The 20,404-nt window shown below is 41.9% G+C and overlaps 1 protein-coding gene across 2 annotated transcripts in view; it reads right to left on the bottom strand.

Moving 5' to 3' along the window:
- The window catches only part of LOC117350666 (solute carrier family 2, facilitated glucose transporter member 3-like), a 54,245-nt gene that overhangs the window by 3,762 nt on the left and 30,079 nt on the right, over positions 1–20,404 (bottom strand). For both annotated transcript variants that reach the window (XM_033925135.1, XM_033925134.1), the window contains exons 6-9: positions 9,401–9,588; positions 8,649–8,753; positions 8,360–8,461; positions 7,703–7,903 (exon numbers count right to left, since the gene is read on the bottom strand). In XM_033925135.1, coding sequence (XP_033781026.1) covers positions 7,703–7,903; positions 8,360–8,461; positions 8,649–8,753; positions 9,401–9,588 — 596 coding nt within the window. The remainder of the gene's footprint in view (positions 1–7,702; positions 7,904–8,359; positions 8,462–8,648; positions 8,754–9,400; positions 9,589–20,404) is intronic.

Genomic DNA, 20,404 nt, shown 5'->3' with positions numbered 1-20,404 from the left:
CGAAGGAAGTCATTTTGCCGCTGTATCGGGCAATGGTGCGCCCACATCTGGAGTACTGTGTCCAGTACTGGTCGCCGTACCTCAAAAAGGACATGGCGGTACTTGAGGGAGTCCAGAGAAGAGCGACAAAGCTGATAAAAGGTATGGGAAACTTCTCATATACTGATAGATTGGAAATGCTGGGGCTATTCTCCCTGGAAAAGCGGAGACTTAGAGGAGACATGATAGAAACCTTCAAAATCATGAAGGGCATAGAGAAGGTAGACAGGGACAAATTCTTCAGGCTGTGGGGAGCCACAAGTACAAGGGGGCACTCGGAGAAATTGAAAAAGGACAGGTTTAGAACAGATGCTAGGAAGTTCTTTTTCACTCAGAGGGTGGTGGACACATGGAACGCGCTCCCGGAGGCTGTGATAGGCCAGAGCACGCTACAGGGGTTCAAGGAGGGTCTAGATAGGTTCCTAAAAGAAAAGGGGATTGAGGGGTACAGATAGAAGTAGAGGTAGGTTATAGGAATAGTCAGAAACCACGTCGCAGGTCATGGACCTGATGGGCCGCCACGGGAGCGGACCGCTGGGCGCGATGGACCTCTGGTCTGACCCAGTGGAGGCAACTTCTTATGTTCTTATGTTCTTAATAAAGGTTTATGGGCTTTTCTTCCAGGATTGTGATCAAACCTTATTGAAACCCAGCTACAATAACTGCTGTTACCACTGAACGTTATGGAAACTGCGTACCATTAAATCCTTTTTTGAGTTTTTTGGATTATTGTAATATTGTATATTTAACAGTTCCAAAGAAAGACATGGTTAGACTCATATTGATTCAGAACACAGCAGTTAGAATGATTTATGATTTTAAAAAATAGGATCATAAGAACATAAGAATTGCCGCTGCCCTTTGGTCAAAGCCCAGAGCCCTGAGACTAGCCCTACCTGTGTATGTTCTGGTTCAGCAGAAACTTGTCTAACTTTGTCTTGAATCCCTGGAGGGTGTTTCCCCTATAACAGTCTCCGGAAGAGCGTTCCAATTTTCTACCACTCTCTGGGTGAAAAAGAACTTCCTTACGTTCGTACGGAATCTATCCCCTTTCAATTTTAGAGAGTGCCCTCTCGTTCTTTATTTTATTGTGAGTTGCACTGGCTGCCAATGGAAGCTCGTGTTTTGTTTAAGTTGGGTTGCTTTTGCTATAAGGTTATGTATGGCACCACTCCGTTTTACATGGTTAATAGATTCTCTCTAGCATCATATAAAAATGCCCTGTTTACCTTTCCGTCAGTAAAAGCAAGACATTTCTGGACCATACTCTAGCATCCCAAGCAGCTTCACGTGATAGAGAATTTCAATTGTTATTGCTTGGAGCCTGTTCTTACAAACATTTCAGAACTCAACTGAAAACTTGTCTTTTTTCAAAATACTTGGTCAAATCATTTCTTTGTTATCCTTAAATTGTCTGCGTAGAACTTATGGTTATGCGGTTAAGAAGTACGATGTCATGTTATTAAAAAGTATTTTCTCCCATTTGTTTTAAAAGTATCACCATGTAACTTCCACTCATCTTTGTACTTTTTGAGAGAGTGAAAATCAAAGCCATCAGGGCCATCTCCAAGTCGAAATGCACAGAAAGTATTAACTGCAGCAACGCAAGGAAAAGGTCGTGGATTCAAGGTTCGATCATGAATAAATGTTGGAGCAATTAATCAAGAGATGGCATGAGGAATTGAAAAGCGAAAGTAGCCATGCCGACTCACCTGGTTTTATACCATGTACCAGACTTAGGGATAAGAACTTGTACAGTTTGCACTAATACAAGGACAGATTTTGCCTGATAGGAAAGAGATTGTCCTTTTCTGTGCATTATCTAAGAATTATGATCTTTATTTATGGCTAATAACATGAACATATTATAGTAACACTTGGAAAAACAATCCTAAGTTGATATTGACTTTTACTGCCAATATGAAGATTTGTTGGCTCCAGAAAATATTGACCAAAGCAAATTCAGGAATTAATAAATCTTGAAAGTGACTGAATATGGATCACTAGTAGAAAGGGGAAAATGTTTGAGTACCTGAATAAATTTATGTAGCTCCCCTGGGAGAATGGTCTAGAAAATTGAATGAATACAGTGTGAAAAGTTTCAGCCTCTGATAACCAGAGCTGGTATTGTGACATCATAATGCCTCATTCCACCAATAAGAGCCAACCTCATCAGTGATGTCACAGTGGCTTCATTGCCCTAGACTTGGCTCACTTTTACTCCATTTTGATTTCTAGAGTGGTTAAGAACATAAGAACTGCCATCTCCGGATCAGACCCATGGTCCATCGAGTCCGGCGATCCGCACACGCAGAGGCCCAGTCAGGTATACACCTGATGTAGTTTTAGTCGCCCATATCCCTCTATGCCTCTCGTAAGGAGATGTGCATCCAATTTGCCTTTGAATCCTAGCACAGTGGATTCCTTAATAACTTCCTTTGGGAGAGCATTCCAGGCGTCTACCACTCGCTGCGTGAAGCAGAACTTCCTGACATTTGTCCTGGACTTGTCCCCCCTTAGCTTCAAACCATGTCCTCTTGTCCATGTCGCGTTGGACAATGTAAATAATTTATTTTCCTGCTCTGTTTTATTGATGCCTTTCAGTATTTTGAAAGTCTCGATCATGTCCCCTCGCAGCCTCCTCTTCTCAAGGGAGAACAGTCCCAGTTTCTTGAGTCGTTCCTCATATTCCAAGTTCTCCATACCTCTTATTAGCTTTGTTGCTCGTCTCTGCACCCTCTCCAGCAGTTTTATATCCTTCTTTAGGTTGGGAGACCAATGTTGGACACAGTATTCCAAGTGTGGTCTGACCATTGCTCTATAAAGCGGCATTATGACTTTCTCCGATCTACTCGTGATTCCTTTCTTTATCATGCCCAACATTCTGTTTGCTTTCTTTGCCGCTGCCGCGCATTGTGCCGACGGCTTCAGGGTCCTATCTATCAGTACACCCAGGTCCTTTTCTTGTTCGCTCTTACCCAGAGTTGTGCCTGACATTCTATACTCGTGTTCCTTATTCTTACTACCTAAATGCATTACTTTGCATTTCTCCACGTTGAACTTCATCTGCCATTGCTCTGCCCATTTCTCTAACTGATACAAGTCGCTCTGGAGTTCCTCGCTATCCTCCTGCGATCTGATTGCCCGGCATAGCTTTGTGTCGTCTGCAAACTTAATGATCTCACTGGATACTCCTTCTTCCAGGTCATTGATATAAATATTAAATAGGATCGGCCCAAGTACCGAGCCCTGGGGCACACCACTAGTCACTTTCTCCCAGTCTGAGAACTTCCCATTTATGCCCACTCTCTGCTTTCTGTTTTCCAGCCATTTGCCTATCCACCTTTGTATATCTCCTTCTATTCCATGGCTTTGTAGTTTCCTGAGAAGTCTTTCATGTGGAACTTTGTCGAACGCTTTCTGGAATTCCAAATATATTATGTCCACTGGCTTTCCGCTATCAATTTGTTTGTTCACGGTCTCAAAAAATTGAAGTAAATTCATTAAACATGATTTCCCTTTCCTGAACCGATGTTGACTGGGTTTCAACAAGTCGTGTGTATCTAGGTGCCGGACTATGCTATCCTTGATCAGTGCTTCAACCATCTTTCCAGGGACAGACGTAAGGCTCACAGGTCTGTAGTTGCCCGGTTCCCCTCTCGATCCTTTTTTGAAAATTGGCATGACGTTCGCTATCTTCCAGTCCTCTGGTATCTGTCCAGTTCTGATTTGTCAGATTGGCAAGTTTTTGCAATAACTCTCCGATTTCAACCTTCAATTCCTTTAAGACTCTCGGGTGAATTCCATCCGGTCCAGGGGATTTGTCACTTTTAAGTTTGTCGATCTGGTAGTATATCTGGTCCAACTCCACTTCAACTGTGGTGAGGCTGTCTTCTATTACTCCACTAAACACTTTCACTGCTTCTGGTATTTTTGCGGTATCCTCCTCCGTAAAGACGGACGCAAAGAAGGAATTTAGTTTGTCTGCAATTTGTTTATCTTCCTTGATGTACCCTTTTCTTCCCTGGTCGTCCAGGGGTCCCATCGCCTCTTTTGCGGGTTTTTTCCCTTTCACGTATCTAAAGAAGGGCTTGAAGTTTTTGGCCTCTTGCGCTATTTTTTCCTCATAGTCCTCTTTGGCATCCCTCACCCTCACTTAATCTCCCATTGCCCCAGGTACATTAGATGGACTGTAAACCTACTGGGACAGACAGGGAAAAATACCTGAATAAATTCCTGTAAACCGTTCTGAGCTTCCTGGGAGAATGGTATAGAAAACGGAATACATAAAAACTCAATTTGAGTTTACTCAGGATTTTGTAGCCATCTCTTACCAAGCTGAAGTCGAAGCTCCTTAGCCTCTGCTTAACCCCTACCTATTGTCTGCCCTTCTCTGTATCATCTTTTGGAGATATGGTGACCAGAACTGCACACGATACTCAAGGAGAGATTGCTCAATAGAGCGAAAGAGGCATTGCGGTCTTCCTAATAATTCCTGCTTTATGGCTACCGCAGCAGATTTTAAGAGTCACCACCTGAGCAACCGTGATTTATTCTTCTCAATATAATCTAATCAGTAATCTTATATTCTGTTGTTTTTCAATTGATATTCAGAGCAGATTACAAGAGAAACTATCCACCTATCCCCCCTTGAAACAATTTACACTTATGCAGATGACATCCTCGTCCTCCTCGAGACCGATTCGAACCTCACCGACCTGTCTAAGAACATATCCTCTTGTATAATGAACCTACAATCCTGGGCCCACACTGTGCAAATGAAATTGAATGAGTCCAAAACAAGACTTCTTTGGCTCGGTCCAAAACTAGATCACCTACCCACCTCCATCCCACTACCCTCTGGCTCCTCTCTGCAGCTTGAGTTCTCGAGCAAGGTCTTGGGCATCATCATTGATTCCACATTGTCCTTCAATGACCACCTCCAATCCTTGGTAAAAAAATGCTTTTTCAGCCTTCACATGCTGAGGAAAGTTAGATCCTGCTTCCATCAAAAACATTTTACCCTCCTTTTCCAATCCATCATCCTCTCCAGATTGGACTATTGCAACTCTATCTACTTAAGCCTAACTAAGAAAAACCTCCACAGACTCCAACGGATTCAGAATGCCGCGGACCAAGCTCATCTTCGCTAAAAGTAAATTTGACCATGTCTCCCCGCTCCTGGCCAAGCTCCACTGGTTTCCGATAATCGCCAGGGTTCACTATAAATGCGTCTGTTTAACTTTCAAAATCCTATATGGTATCCTCCCTCCCTTTATCCCTCTTTCTTGGAATTCCTCAAACCCTAATACCACCAGATCCTCCCACAAATTAAAACTATCCTTCCCCTCGCTAAAAGGCATTTCCCACACAGGAAAGCTAGGGACCTCCCTCCACTTCAAAATCACTGAGCTCTGGAACAACCTTACCTCCCCTCTTCGGAACTTGAGCTCTCTCCAAGTTTTCCGCAAACATCTGAAAACCTGGCTTTTCTCAAAAAATGTAAGTCTCCCTCCAACTTAGGAATCAAGGAAACTCTTATATCTTGGCATCCCAAGTCCTCTAAATTTTCTTCACACTTCTACCTCTAACCCTCTGTTGTAGTTCCTTCCTATTTCTCCTACTGTAAACCGCGTCGAGCTCTACGAACGTGGAGATGATGCGGTATACAAACCTAAGGATTAGATTAGATTAGATTAGAAACCCTACATTAAAATCAAGAGTAACATTTTTCAAAAAAGTAGGTCTTTAAGACTTTATGAAAAGCAATATACAAATCTAAGATTCTTATTTCTAAAGGCAGACTGTTCCATGTCTGAAAAGCCTGATAAGAAAATGATCGGACCAGTTGATTCTTCCTAATTATTCTAAAAACAGATGGAAACTGAAGTTTCAAACTACAGTTACTCTGTGTAGTAAAATGAGCTGGAACACAAAAAAGAGATGTTAATTCTTTTGAAGCATCACCATGAAAAGCCTGTATCTAACTGGAATTCAGAGCGGTGAAACCCTTTCAAATTCTCTAGCCGAAAAGATTGGTCTAGCAACATTTTACGTCAGCACATTTCCTGTAAGAAATGCCCCTACATTTCATCTTTCTTTAGATTGGAAGGGTGTGTATTCTCTTACCCCTCCTAACTCTCTTCACAGTAAATAATATAACGTTTCATCGGCCATGTAGATGTCCAGATCTTCCAGTTTGCCAATAAAGATCTATATTCTGTGTTTTAATTTTTCCAAAGATTTTTAAAGGGATTTTCTGCGTGAATTTGGAGAATATATGTGAGATACAGGTAGGGATTTTAGATGATTTTATTTCTGTTGATATTTCTTTCAGCTTCATATTTTATTTTCAGTTTAATTGTTTCATGTTTTGAAGATATGTGGTGGAGAGGAAAACGGTGATGGAATTCAAAAAAGCGTGGGATAAACATAGAGGATCTCTAATTAGAAAACGAAGCATGTAAATTAAAGAGCTAAGGCCGGTACAGGACAGACTTGCACGGTCTGTGTCCCGTATGTGGTGATTTGGTGTAGGATCGGAGTGGGGAGGGCATCGATGGGAACTCCACTAACTTGGTGCATGAGGATGGCCACCCGGATGGTCTCGGGACTCAAGGATCTACCATACAAAAAACGGCTTGACAAATTGCAGCTATACTCGCTCGAGGAGCGCAGAGAGAGGGGGGACATGATCGAGACGTTCAAGTATCTTACGGGCCGCATCGAGGCGGAGGAAGATATCTTCTTTTTCAAGGGTCCCACGACAACAAGAGGGCATCCGTTGAAAATCAGGGGCGGGAAACTACGAGGTGACACCAGGAAATTCTTTTTCACTGAAAGAGTGGTTGATCGCTGGAATAGTCTTCCACTACAGGTGATTGAGGCCAGCAGCGTGCCTGATTTTAAGGCCAAATGGGATCGGCACATGGGATCTATTCACAGAGCAAAGGTAGGGGAGGGACATTAAGGTGGGCAGACTAGATGGGCCGTGGGCCCTTATCTGCCGTCTATTTCTATGTTTCTATGTTTCTATGAGGAAGGTAGATATCCTGCAAACAGGATGGTTGGATAGGCTGGAGTGAGCTTGGATGGCAACTTCGGCATTTGGAACCTAGGACAAGACCAGGCGGACTTTACAGTCCATGACCCAGAAATATCAAAGAAGAGGCAAGTTAATTTAAACATGTATTTTTCATGGGTATAACTAATGGGCAGGTTGGATGGACCGCTCAGGTCTTTATCTGCCGTCATTTACTATGTTACTATATGATTACGCATTTATTCTTTGTCAGAATTGTAGCTGGTAAGGATTATAAATATTTTAAATTAAAATAAATGCAATGAAAATTGTCTCATAGTCTGCATGCAGTTTCGCCACTTTGAATAGTTTCATAGTAGCTACAAATTTGATCACTGATTGTTTCCATTTCTAGACCCTGTTAAACCGCAGCGGTCCACTACGATCCTCCTCCAGTGAGAGAATTGGCCCTTTGGCCCTACTCTCTTTTCCTTTGCCTCCCAGGGCTCCCAGGGCCTCCCAGGGTTTTTTTATTCTCTCACAAGGGACTTTCTCGACACTTTCTGAACATCCAGATACACCTGCCTGCCCGCCCTCCTTCCCTTCCCTCTATCTCCAAGGACATTTTCATTCCTAACTTACCGCTGCAAGAGGGAAAAGCATCCCAACCAGGAAGTTGGCTGTCCAATTAGAGCAGCCGGAGACGGCCATGGCTGCAGGTCGAGGTCCCTGACTGAAGAGCTCAGCCACAATGAACCATGGGATGGGACCGGGACCCACCTCAAAGAAAGCCACAAAGCCAAATATGGCCACTATACTGATGTAATTCATCCACTGTAAATACTAAAAAGAAATCAGAAGAGAAAGGAATTACAGGCAGAAAATCTCACCACCTGCCCCAACACAGCAGTCCCTGACTTTAGTCAAGCAGTTTGTAAATACAGCTCTGACTGCCCTAGAGATTCCCCACTCCTTATATTTAGAGACTGTCTGTAAATATCACCTCGTCTACCCCCATCCATGACTGTCTATAAATGCCCCTCTTATTCCCCTCCTACTCCATCCGTGTCTTCCCCAGTCCTTATATTCAGAGACATCTATAAATACCTCCTCTTCTCTCCTGACCCCAGTATAACCATGACTGCCCTAGAGATTCCCCCAACCCTTACACTGTCTGTCAATAGCCCCTCTTCTCTCCTCTCCCTATCCATGTCTGTCCTAGAGATTCTTCTTTCCTTAAAAGTGAGGTCTGTCTTTAACTCGGGTCAGTGGCTGCAGGTGGTTTTGCCATGGACTTACCTTATAATTCAATGCGATTGTCATTACAGCGGCACAGAAGGCCATCCCACCCAGTCCCACCAGATGTAGGGTCCGGCGTCCTGCCCGCTCAACAAGGAAAAGCTGAATGGAGGAAAAACATGTTAGAAAAATGAATGGGGACGTTTCTCTCACTCTTTTACCCGTTTGTTTCCTAAATCTTCTTAGCCACCCCATGTACATTGAGTTTTCTGAAGCAGCAGGCCATCACATGCACTTCTCTGATGCAGACTGAGGCGTCACTTGCTCAGACAAGAGTGAACTCACTTACCGAGACAACAGTGAACACCACATTCACAATCCCAGCTCCGATGGTTGCGTATACTGGCTGCTTCACATTGGCATCTGTGAAAATGCTGGTGGAATAGTAGAACACCTGTAGAGACAAAAAACAGCACTTCCTGCAGACGAGTTATAGGATTTCCAGACACACACAGAGGTCAGGGATGAGGAGTCAAATATCCTGAGAGAACCTGAGGCTGCTGGTAAGAGCGGATAGCGTAGCTGTGTTTTAGAAAGTTTTGGTGAAGTTCCTGGAGGAAAAGTCCATAGTCTGCTATTGAGACAGACAAGGGGGAAGCATGGATGATTGCTATTATTTGGGGTTCTAGAATCTTTTGTTACTCTTTGGGATTCTGGAATGTGGCTACTCCTTGGGTTTTGGCCAGGTACTAGGGACCTGGATTGGCTACTGGGCTTGATGGACCTTTGGTCTGACCCAGTAAGGCTAGTCTTATGGCAGCAGTTCAGAAGCATGCATCTGGCTTATTCCTCTTTGCAAATGCTTCTGGGGTCTTCGATACAACACAGAGAAGGGAAGACATCAGTACGTATTTGGTACAGCTCTGTATTTCTGACATTGGCTATGGGTGCATTTCAGTAGGACAAACTCTGGGAGCATGGCTGCCCTTTAAGGGAAGTTCCCAGGCCTCCAGACAGAGAGAGGATTCAACTTTTTAGGTTGAATAATCTGAGCACAGGATAGAAAGAGATGAGGAGGTGGGAAGCAGGTGCATTACATACAGCGTTGATACCAGACAACTGCTGAGAAAGCTGTAAGATGATGGAAATGACAATGGGCTGCCGATAATTCCTGTTGCGGAAAAGCTCCGGAATGGAGACGGGCTTCTCCTGGGACATCTTGACACTCTCCTCTTTCATCTCCTGGATATCCTGACTCACATCATTGGTCCCACGGAGTTTCTGCAGCACTGAAAGGGACAGAGTGATGAGTTTATCACTTCTCACCTCCAGGACATAGAACGCACATTTTCCTATCATATACATCTCAGGTTTATTAATAATAATAATAACAGCTTATATACCGCAATACCGTGAAGTTCTATGCGGTTTACAAAAGATTAAGCAAAGGTACAAATTGACTGACTTCAAGAGGGGAAGAAGAAAGAGAAGTAATTAGACAGGAAATTCATTGTTGAGGAGAAAAGTGATCAAAAGGACAGTAGGTCGCTATTGAGAGGAAAGAGATAAGTGGATCAGTTGTCAAGATGTTTTAGGAACAGGTGTGTTTTTAGACGTTTCCTCATAAGTAGAGGGCGAAAGTAATTGTTCTAGGTCTTTACCCCATGATGCTGCTTGGTGTGAGAGAAGGAATTCATGGTGTTTTTTCAGTTTGCAACCTCTCACTGGGGGGGAAACGAAGTTGGAATGTGAACTTCTCTTGTGTCTGTTGGTTGAGAAGGAGAAAAGGTCAGTAATGTATTTGGGGGCAAGTCCGTGTAATGCTTTAAAGCAGAAACAGGCAAATTTGAACTTTACGCGTGCCTTCATCGGCAGCCAATGTAGCTGCTGGTAGTAGGGTGTCAAGTGGTCAAATGTTTTTAGTCCAAAGATTAGTCTGACTGCCGCATTCTGCAACAGTTGTAGGCGTCGCATATTTTTTTGGGAAATTGCCAAATAGGCGATGTTACAGTAGTCAAGCAGGCTTAGTACGAGGGATTGGACTAGGATTCTAAAAACCGATGTAACAAAATAAGCTTTAAGGGATCTGAGTTTCCAGAGAGTGAAAAGTCCCTTTCTGATTAAGGAATCTACTTGGTCTTTCATGGTTAGGCATTGATCCAGAGTTACACCTAGTATCTTTATGGAGGGCTGGATAGGGTAACTAAGGTTATTGATACAGAGGGGTGATTTAATGTCAAGTGGATGTGGTGAAGCAATGAAAAAAGTTGTTTTATCTGAATTAAGTTTGAGCCTAAAGTTTGTCATCCATTGTTCCATCATGTTTATAGCTTCTGAAGCTTTGGGAATAGTTTCGGAGACAGAATTGGTGAATGGGATGATAATCGTAAAATCATCTGCATAACTAAATAGTTTTATCCCCAGCTGGGTTAGCTTCATGCCCAGTGAGGACATGTAGACGTTGAAGAGCAATGGGGATAGTGGAGAGCCTTGGGGCACACCGGATGGATTGCTCCAGGTGTCGGAAAGCTCATAATTAAAACGAACCTGATAGGTGCGGGATATAAGGAAGCCACGGAACCAGTTCAACACCTTATCCCGGATACCAATGGCATCTAGGCATTGCAGCAGTTTCATGTGGTCCACTAGATCAAAGGCAGAACTCATATTGAATTGCATTATCAGGGCATTAAGGCCTTTACTAAACAGTAGGTGCAAATTGTCTAAGATAGCCGCAATTACTGTCTCCGTACTGAATAATGGCCTAAAACCAGATTGAGTTTCATGGAGGAGAGAGAATTGATCAAGATAACCCATCAGTTGGGTGTGAACCAATCCCTCCATAATTTTTATAATAAACGGAATGGAAGCTACCGGTCTATAGTTGGATATTAGGGCTGAGGATACTTTACGATTTTTTAGAATTGGGGTTATAATAATGTGACCATTATTAGAGAGGAACTTCCCATTGTTTAGGTTGTAAGCCAAGTATTGCATCAGTGATAATTTAAATTCTAAAGGTGCCGCTTTCATAATTTCTGGGGGGCATGAGTCCAGAATGCAATATGATCTAGAGTATTTGTTATATAATCTGATATAATCATTCCACTCTAAATCCTGCCGGTATATCATTTCCTTGGGTGTTCGCTATTTGATGATCACAAGAGTCGTTTGTTGAACAATGGATTCTAAGGTTCTTCATTTTAGAATCGAAGTACAGAGCTAAGTCATTTGCAGAGGGTAGTTTAATGTTGTGTGTGGGTGAGGTGTAGCGAGTGGTGTCAAATAAATTTGTGATCAGGTTGAATAGCTCTTTTGTATTGATTCCTTGTGAACCATTACAAGATGAGTTGATTTTAGTGGAGTAGAATGCTTTACGTTTGTCTTTTAACATTTGTTTGTAGATTTTTATGTTAGCTCTCCAGTTGTTACGGTCGGCTAGTTCTCCTGTTTTTTTCCAAGTTATTTCCAGTCGTCTAGCTATTTGTTTCATTTTTAGAAGATTGATGTCAAACCATTTGTTATATTTATTTGAATTGCTTTTGCTATTACGTATAGGGGCGATTTTATCTAAAATGGATGTGCTGGTTGTCATCCAGTGATCCCAAAAATCGATTCCTTCATCTATCTCTGTTTGCAATTCGTATTGTGACCAGAGTTCTTTTGGATTAATATAGCCTCTTGTGTGATGTTCTCTTTTTATAATTGGGCGTGTTTTAGATTTATGATAAGACCAGAATAGCTGGAAATAATACGTAAAATGGTCAGACCAGATATCATGAATCCAGGTGCCTTTAAGTAGCGAAATGGCAGGGTCTGGGATATCCTTTGTGGACATGGCTACCACATCCAATTGATGGCCTTTTTCATGTGTTTGTGTGGGTAGAGGAAGATTGTAATTGAGTAGGGATAGAAAATTTTCGAACTCTATCGCATTTGTGTTGTCCACTTCATCTAGGTGTAGGTTTATGTCGCCTGCGATGATATTATAAGAAGGACCGATTGAATTGTTTAGGACAAATGCAAAGAAGTCTTCTTTGGCTTTTGGCCAGCTTTTTGGTGGGACATAGAATAATATGCAGGATAGGGATTCTTCTAGTTGACAGTTGCTAATTTTACAGGCTAAAATTTCTAAATGGTCTGTCATTTTGGAATCCAGAAGTTCAAAGTCAAATCCTTCTTTAAGAATAATTGCTAATCCTCCTCCTTTTTTTCCCACGCGGTTTAGCGGAAGGATTTTGAAATTACTTGGTAGGAGATCAATTATTATTGGATCATCTTCAGATAGTAGCCATGTTTCAGTTAGTAAAAGGCAGGCTATTTGCTTGTTGATGATCCAATCATTAATTAGGAAAGCTTTATTCCTGACAGATCTAGTATTAAGGTATGCACAGGAGACAGATGTGGGTGTGATAGTTTTGGTAGCGGTAGTGGTTTTGACGGGTTTTACTTGCCTTATTCTTTTTTTAAGTGTTCGTTGATGTCTTCTTTTATTTGAGATAACGGTAATATGATTTATTGTGTTTTCTTGTGAATTAGTGATGTATAAATGATAGATCCGGGTAGTTGATTGATTGTAATTGTGGGTGGAGTGAGTTAACATCTTTGATGTTGCCAATTAACAGACAGATCACTAAAATCAGGAGGGGATTCATGTTAGCAGGGTAAAGTATTATTCCTAGCACAAAAAGTGTAATGGAATGCCTGTGAATTCTTGACTTATCGTTTGTATGGTTGTTAATTGGATTGGCGTAGTTTTGAAGGTGGCCCAAATAGATATAGTTCGTTAAGCAATTCTATTGCAAGTCTCTAGTAATTACGCAAGCATCTAACAATTACTCATTCATTTAGCAACTATATGTGTCTTTGATGATAACACAAGCCTCTATAGTTCCTAGGTTGTCCTAATTCAAGTCTCTAACAATTGTACATGCAATTAACAGTTACACCTCCATCTAGTAATTGTATGTCTCTGATGGAAACATATGCCTAACAGTTATTTATGCAGGCAGGCAGTTCTGTCTTCTAGTCTGTGGGCTCTCGGTGGTTGCGGCTGGTCCCGCTGCTGCTTAGGTGTAAAAGCAGTTGATCTCCCACTGCTGCTGATATTTAAAAGCAGGCAGATTGATCTCTCCAACGGACTGCAGGGGGAGGAGCTCACACGCCTGGCTGGATCGGGTCTGTGGGCTCTCGGTCTCAGGTAAGGTTTCAGGTTAATTAGAAATTTGCTATACCGCCTCATCAAATATCAAAGCGGTTTTACAGAGTTAAAAAAAAAAAAAAAAGACCTTAAAAACAATTCTCAATACAGCAACAATGACTTACTGGTCCAAAAGGAACCTGGGAAGAACTTTAGATAGTAAAGAATGGGAAGGAAAAAACCAAAGGGGAGGAGAGGCAGGTACGTCAGCCAGAAGGGCTTGGCTTAAGAAAGTTTATTCATGGCTTGATATACCGACCATCACATGTATCTGGACGGTTTGCAATATTAAAAATTAGGAAAATCTAATACAATTTTTGATTTCGGTGAGATAAAATAAGAAGAGGGTAAAACTAAAACTATGACAAATTAAGACTTATTAGAGACAAAAGGTATTAGGGGATAGGGAAATTTTAATTACAATGATAAATAAAAATTAAAAGGATGGGGAGACGGGGATGTCGCTTCTTAAAAGCTATTTCTCCCCCCTTATTGGTCGGCATCTTTAAAAAGAAATGCTTCAAAACTAGCTTTGAATTTATCGAGGGACGTAAGCTTTCCAGATTGTAGGAGCCGTAACTGAACAAATACTGGTTCTCATAGTGTTAATGTATCTTAATGAGGGGACAGTCATCAGATTTTGATTCAAGGAACGTTGAGTACTATGAGCGATCAATGACCAGTTAATTAACTCTGGTTGGCCACTGATTTGACTTTTAAAGGTCAGTCAAAAAACAGCAAGGGAATATTTTTATCCAAGGTGATACTTATAAATCACTGTTGTACTAATCACCTTTGTTTTACTTCAAGCACAAATTACAACACAAGTTGATGTGGTTAAGTGAACACTCAGACCCACAGCTGAGGTCCGGTGAAACAAGTTCACGGAGCAGCTATTAAGGAGACCATCATTGATGTTCACAGTCTCCTCCACCAAACAAAGACTAAATAACAGCACATAAACTTGAAGAAAATAAAATAATAAATTTGACAGCAACTTAACTTTGAATGGTGTGGATGATACACATAACTGCTCCGGGCTCCTCCGTTTATTCACAATACCGACCCCCCAACCTAGGTTTCACCCGCTGGCTTCTTCAGGAGGGGTACTACAATTACAAGATGACTCAAATCAACACTACAGTCATCTTGTAATTGTAGTACCCCTCCTGAAGAAGCCAGCGGGTGAAACCTAGGTTGGGGGGTCGGTATTGTGAATAAACGGAGGAGCCCGGAGCAGTTATGTGTATCATCCACACCATTCAAAGTTAAGTTGCTGTCAAATTTATTATTTTATTTTCTTCAAGTTTATGTGCTGTTATTTAGTCTTTGTTTGGTGGAGGAGACTGTGAACATCAATGATGGTCTCCTTAATAGCTGCTCCGTGAACTTGTTTCACCGGACCTCAGCTGTGGGTCTGAGTGTTCACTTAACCACATCAACTTGTGTTGTAATTTGTGCTTGAAGTAAAACAAAGGTGATTAGTACAACAGTGATTTTAAAGGTCAGTAACATGATTTTATAGATGACCAGATTTATAAGGTATTTAGGGCATTATTCAGAAGTGTTTCCTCAGTCAGCACCTGACACTAACTGTATTAATGATTTTGTTTTTCATCTGAGTGCCAGCTGAGAATTCAAAGCCTCCTATATCAGAAAGATGGCATGGGCTTTACAGAATGGGGTCAAGTATTTGCAGAGAGCAGTTTTATCTGACTTTAGAAGCACACGTTGCATCTAGATGGAGAGATGAGCAGGTAAGTTCTCTGTGTATCTGTCTTGTTTGTGCAAATACAGATATTAGATGTCCTTAGAACTGATAGGGGGCTCTAAATGTGATATGAAATTACAAGGACATAAGATAGTCCTAGAGCTTCCTAATGCCTCATGTTGTGGTGACCCCCAACCAAAAAATTATTTTCGTTGCTACTTCATAACTGTAATTTTGCTACTGTTATGAATCATAATGTAAATATCTGCCATGCAGGATGTATTTTCATTGTTACCAATTAAACATAATTAAAGCATAGTGATTAATCACAAAAACAATATGTAATTATATATTGTGAAACATTTATTTCTAATTACAAATAAATGTTTGTGGGCATATCTGCATGTGGGACGGATAGAGGAGCGGTGGCTCGGTTCCTTAGACCAGTGTTCTTCAACCTCTTGACACCTATGGACCGGCAGAAATAAAATCATTATTTTGTGGACCGGCAGTTGAAGAACACTGGGCTATGTCGTGGGCCAGACCCCGCCCATCTCTACCCCAGACCCCGCCCCCATAATAGTACCAATTGTAACACCATTTTTTCCATTCATTTTTCACACACACAATATACTCGTATTAACAACACATAATGGTTAACCACAAAATTAAAATACACAAAGCACACTGTAAGCTTCTCAATATTCATTCCTACCAGAAAACAAATAACCCCATGCAAATGCAGGACCAAAAACTAAAAGTACTAATATTTACAAACAAACCCTAAGATGCAAGACTCTGCAAGCAGTCCAACCCAACAGGAAAAGAAACAAATGCATTTCTTCCTGAACATACAAATCAAACACTAAATAAAAAAAAATAAAAGCATTCCCCCTACCATTGTTGTCTCTCTCCCTCCATGTGCCTTGCCTTCTGGCCTCCCCCTCCCCCCCGGTGTTATCTTTGGGCCAGTCCACTGTGCAATCAACGCAGCATCTTCGGGCCAGCTCCCTGAGTGCTGCATTGCACAAAGCTGTGGGCAGCGGCTACTCGCACGCGTCTCACGCCTCATCTGGAAGCCTTCCCTCTGACGTTGCAACATCGGAGAGAAGGCTTCCGGTTCAGGCGCAAGACACGGGTAGGAGCCTTTTCCCACGGCTTTGTGCACTGCAGCACTCAGGGAGCTGGCCTGAAGACGCTGCGTTTATCGCACCTTGGACCAGCGGCTGAAGAACGCTGTCTTGAGCCCAACGGACCAGCGGTTGAAGAACACTGCCTAAGACCATCAGAAATATGTGTTTTCCGATGGTCTTAGGCGAACCCTGTGAAAGGGTCGTACAAGTTTCAAATTTATTTATTATTTGATTAATCGCCTATTCCAAATTCCAAGCGATGTACAAATTGGTAAAATAAATTGTCTAAAATATACATAAAATAGACCATATAATTAACAGGGGGATAAATCACAAAACAAACTAATTAAAATAAGACAAGAATACAATAAGACAGGTGGGATAGAAATACAATCTTAGATAAGAAAGAATCAACATTAAAGGTAAAACACAACTGGAATAGAAGGACAAATAAATAGGTAAAATATAAGTAGACAAAAGAGCAATTAACGAAAGAGCAAATTAACATTTCAATTAAGTATTGAACGCATCTTTAAAAAGAAAGCTCTTAAGTTGACTCTTAAATTTTTCCAAATTCTTTTCCTCTCTTAAGTATAGTGGGAGTGAATTCCAGGTCTGAGGCGCCGTAACAGTAAAAATAAATTGCCTTCGAGTATTGATAATTTTGAGAGTGGGGATGACCAACAAAAGTTGGTCATTTGATCTTAAAAATATGGGAGAATTATAAGGTATCAATACTTTATAAATAAAAGCAGGAGTTTTATATAATAGCGATTTAAATGTACAACCGCCAAAGGGGTCGCGACCCACAGTTTGAGAACCATTGTCCTAGAGGGATATTTTCAGCTGTTAAGAGTTTCTTCTGTGTCCCACAATGCACTGCTGCAAGTCCTCCAGATCATAGAGAAGGGAGAAGAGGTGCAGGACCTGTTGGATGATGCATTTACTCATAGGGCTCAAACCCAACAGGATTTTAGGATTCCACATGTACCGTATATACTCAAGTATAAACCAAGATTTTTGGCCCACAAAAATTGCCCAGAAATGGGTGTCTTGGCTTATATTTGGGTCATCGTTCACTCGCCCTCCCTACCCGATTTGTTGCAGGTCTCTGCCCGGCCTGCCGTATGGCCTGGTGGGTTGGCCGACACAGGAGGGATCCCTCCCATCTCTTGTACCAGCAGACTCTGCCAATTTTTTTACCCCCCTCCCCTCTCTCCCCTCATAACTTTTTGAATCCCCGGTGGTTCAGTGGTGTACCATGCATGAGCAACCTTTCCTCGATCCTGCCCGGAGCTGAGCCACTCGCTGAATGGCTGGACTGGGGGCAGTTAGGACTGGGGTGTAGTGGGGCGGGTCTAGGGGTCTGGATTTTGCTAATGTAAAATCTAGTAACTCTAAGGGCACAGATCCTGGCAGAGCACATGAATATTAACCCCCCCCCCCCCAAACACACACACACACACACACCTTTCTTATATTCAAGTCAACCTTTTTTCCTCCTTTTTTTGACTTATATTCGAGTATATATGGTAATTACTCGCCTTTCTACATCCAAGCTCAGAGGGAATTACATTTAGACACTGTATTTCCCTGTCTACTTAATTCCAGCTCTGTGTTGTCCCCTAGTGAAAATATTAGGGAATAGGGAAGTGTCACCAATTTCTTATCAAGGGCTCCCAATGGCTTGGCTTTGCTCTGCTCCCCTCAGTCAGTCACTTTCATTTCACATTTCATCTTTATTTACTATACTGCAAATATGTAAGTGGTTTAGAATAATATTATAAGTACGTGATGGAGGGTCAAGGTTACCAGGAAGAGTTACCGAAGTACTAATTGCATCTAAGTCATGAAAGCAGAGGGGGGGAACCGCTATTATACTACACGAAAGTTTTAATTTCATAGTACAAGATTCACTGATAAAAATAACTTATTGGAATATCTTGCACTTTTAACCGATCAGACCTTTTTAGATTCTTTAAAGTGTATTTTGTTTTATCTGCCCCCTGGATCCTGGTCTCAGACCAAATAGTACTTTTATGAATTTGTTTTTAATAATTTGCTTATAGCCTCTCATTGTCTGCTGTTAGGTGACATCAGTTTCCATTATGCAACTTTCATAAACCCATAAGGGAGGTCATCATCTTGATTTAGGATCCCTAACCACTAAATTTGATCTTTCATCTAAAATTAAGCTTCAAGGAGGTAGATGGTCACAAACTCCTTGGTCTGACCATTAATTATATCTACTACTAGCTGATGCCCTGGCGTTGCACGGGTATTTAATTATAGCAAAAACACTGTAAATGGATTCAAATAAAGATACTTTATAGTGGTGAATGAAAGTATTTTTTTACAGCTTAATAAAAAGTACAATATTCAAATTATAATGTGAAATATTTGACAAAATGAATACAATACAACTAACACAAAACGTGATTATAAACAACAATTTTAGTTTCACCTCCTGGAGCAAGAACATATAAATTCTTGGGTGAACCCACCCTTGAGCAAGCAACATAGAGTTGTGGGCCGCAAGACCCCCAGAACATATCACCCCAGGTAGTGAGGGATCTGCATACCAAGTTTCGTTCAAATCGGTCAAGCCGTTTTTGAATTACTGTGAGAATGGCAGCTTTTTACATTTTTTCCATTGACATGAATGGGTGAAATCTGATTTTCTGTTTGTAGCTCCGCCCACGTGTGCAGGTGGGCCGCGAGACCCCCAGAACATATCACCCCAGGTAGTGAGGGATCTGCATACCAAGTTTCGTTCAAATCGGTCAAGCCGTTTTTGAATTACTGTGAGAATGGCAGCTTTTTACATTTTTTCCATTGACATGAATGGGTGAAATCTGATTTTCTGTTTGTAGCTCCGCTCACGTGTGCAGGTGGGCCGCGAGACCCCCAGAACATATCACCCCAGGTAATGAGGGATCTGCATACCAAGTTTCGTTCAAATCGGTCAAGCCGGTTTTGAATTACTGTGAGAATGGCAGCTTTTTACATTTTTTCCATTGACATGAATGGGTGAAATCTGAATTTCTGTTTGTAGCTCCGCCCACGTGTGCAGGTGGGCCACGAGACCCCCAGAACATATGACCCCAGGTAGTGAGGGATCTGCATACCAAGTTTCGTTCAAATCAGTCAAGCCGGTTTTGAATTACTGTGAGAATGGCAGCTTTTTACATTTTTTCCATTGACATGAATGGGTGAAATCTGAATTTCTGTTTGTAGCTCCGCCCACGTGTGCAGGTGGGCCACGAGACCCCCAGAACATATGACCCCAGGTAGTGAGGGATCTGCATACCAAGTTTCGTTCAAATCGGTCAAGCCGGTTTTGAATTACTGTGAGAATGGCAGCTTTTTACATTTTTTCCATTGACATGAATGGGTGAAATCTGAATTTCTGTTTGTAGCTCCGCCCACGTGTGCAGGTGGGCCACGAGACCCCCAGAACATATGACCCCAGGTAGTGAGGGATCTGCATACCAAGTTTCGTTCAAATCGGTCAAGCCGGTTTTGAATTACTGTGAGAATGGCAGCTTTTTACATTTTTTCCATTGACATGAATGGGTGAAATCTGAATTTCTGTTTGTAGCTCCGCCCACGTGTGCAGGTGGGCCACGAGACCCCCAGAACATATGACCCCAGGTAGTGAGGGATCTGCATACCAAGTTTCGTTCAAATCGGTCAAGCCGGTTTTGAATTACTGTGAGAATGGCAGCTTTTTACATTTTTTCCATTGACATGAATGGGTGAAATCTGAATTTCTGTTTGTAGCTCCGCCCACGTGTGCAGGTGGGCCACGAGACCCCCAGAACATATGACCCCAGGTAGTGAGGGATCTGCATACCAAGTTTCGTTCAAATCGGTCAAGCCGGTTTTGAATTACTGTGAGAATGGCAGCTTTTTACATTTTTTCCATTGACATGAATGGGTGAAATCTGAATTTCTGTTTGTAGCTCCGCCCACGTGTGCAGGTGGGCCACGAGACACCCAGAACATATGACCCCAGGTAGTGAGGGATCTGCATACCAAGTTTCGTTCAAATCGGTCAA

Source organism: Geotrypetes seraphini, chromosome 16, assembly GCF_902459505.1.
Source record: "Geotrypetes seraphini chromosome 16, aGeoSer1.1, whole genome shotgun sequence".
Classification (NCBI taxonomy): domain Eukaryota; kingdom Metazoa; phylum Chordata; class Amphibia; order Gymnophiona; family Dermophiidae; genus Geotrypetes; species Geotrypetes seraphini.
Note: the sequence above shows the minus strand (reverse complement) of the source record. Positions and strands in the feature narration are given on the sequence as shown.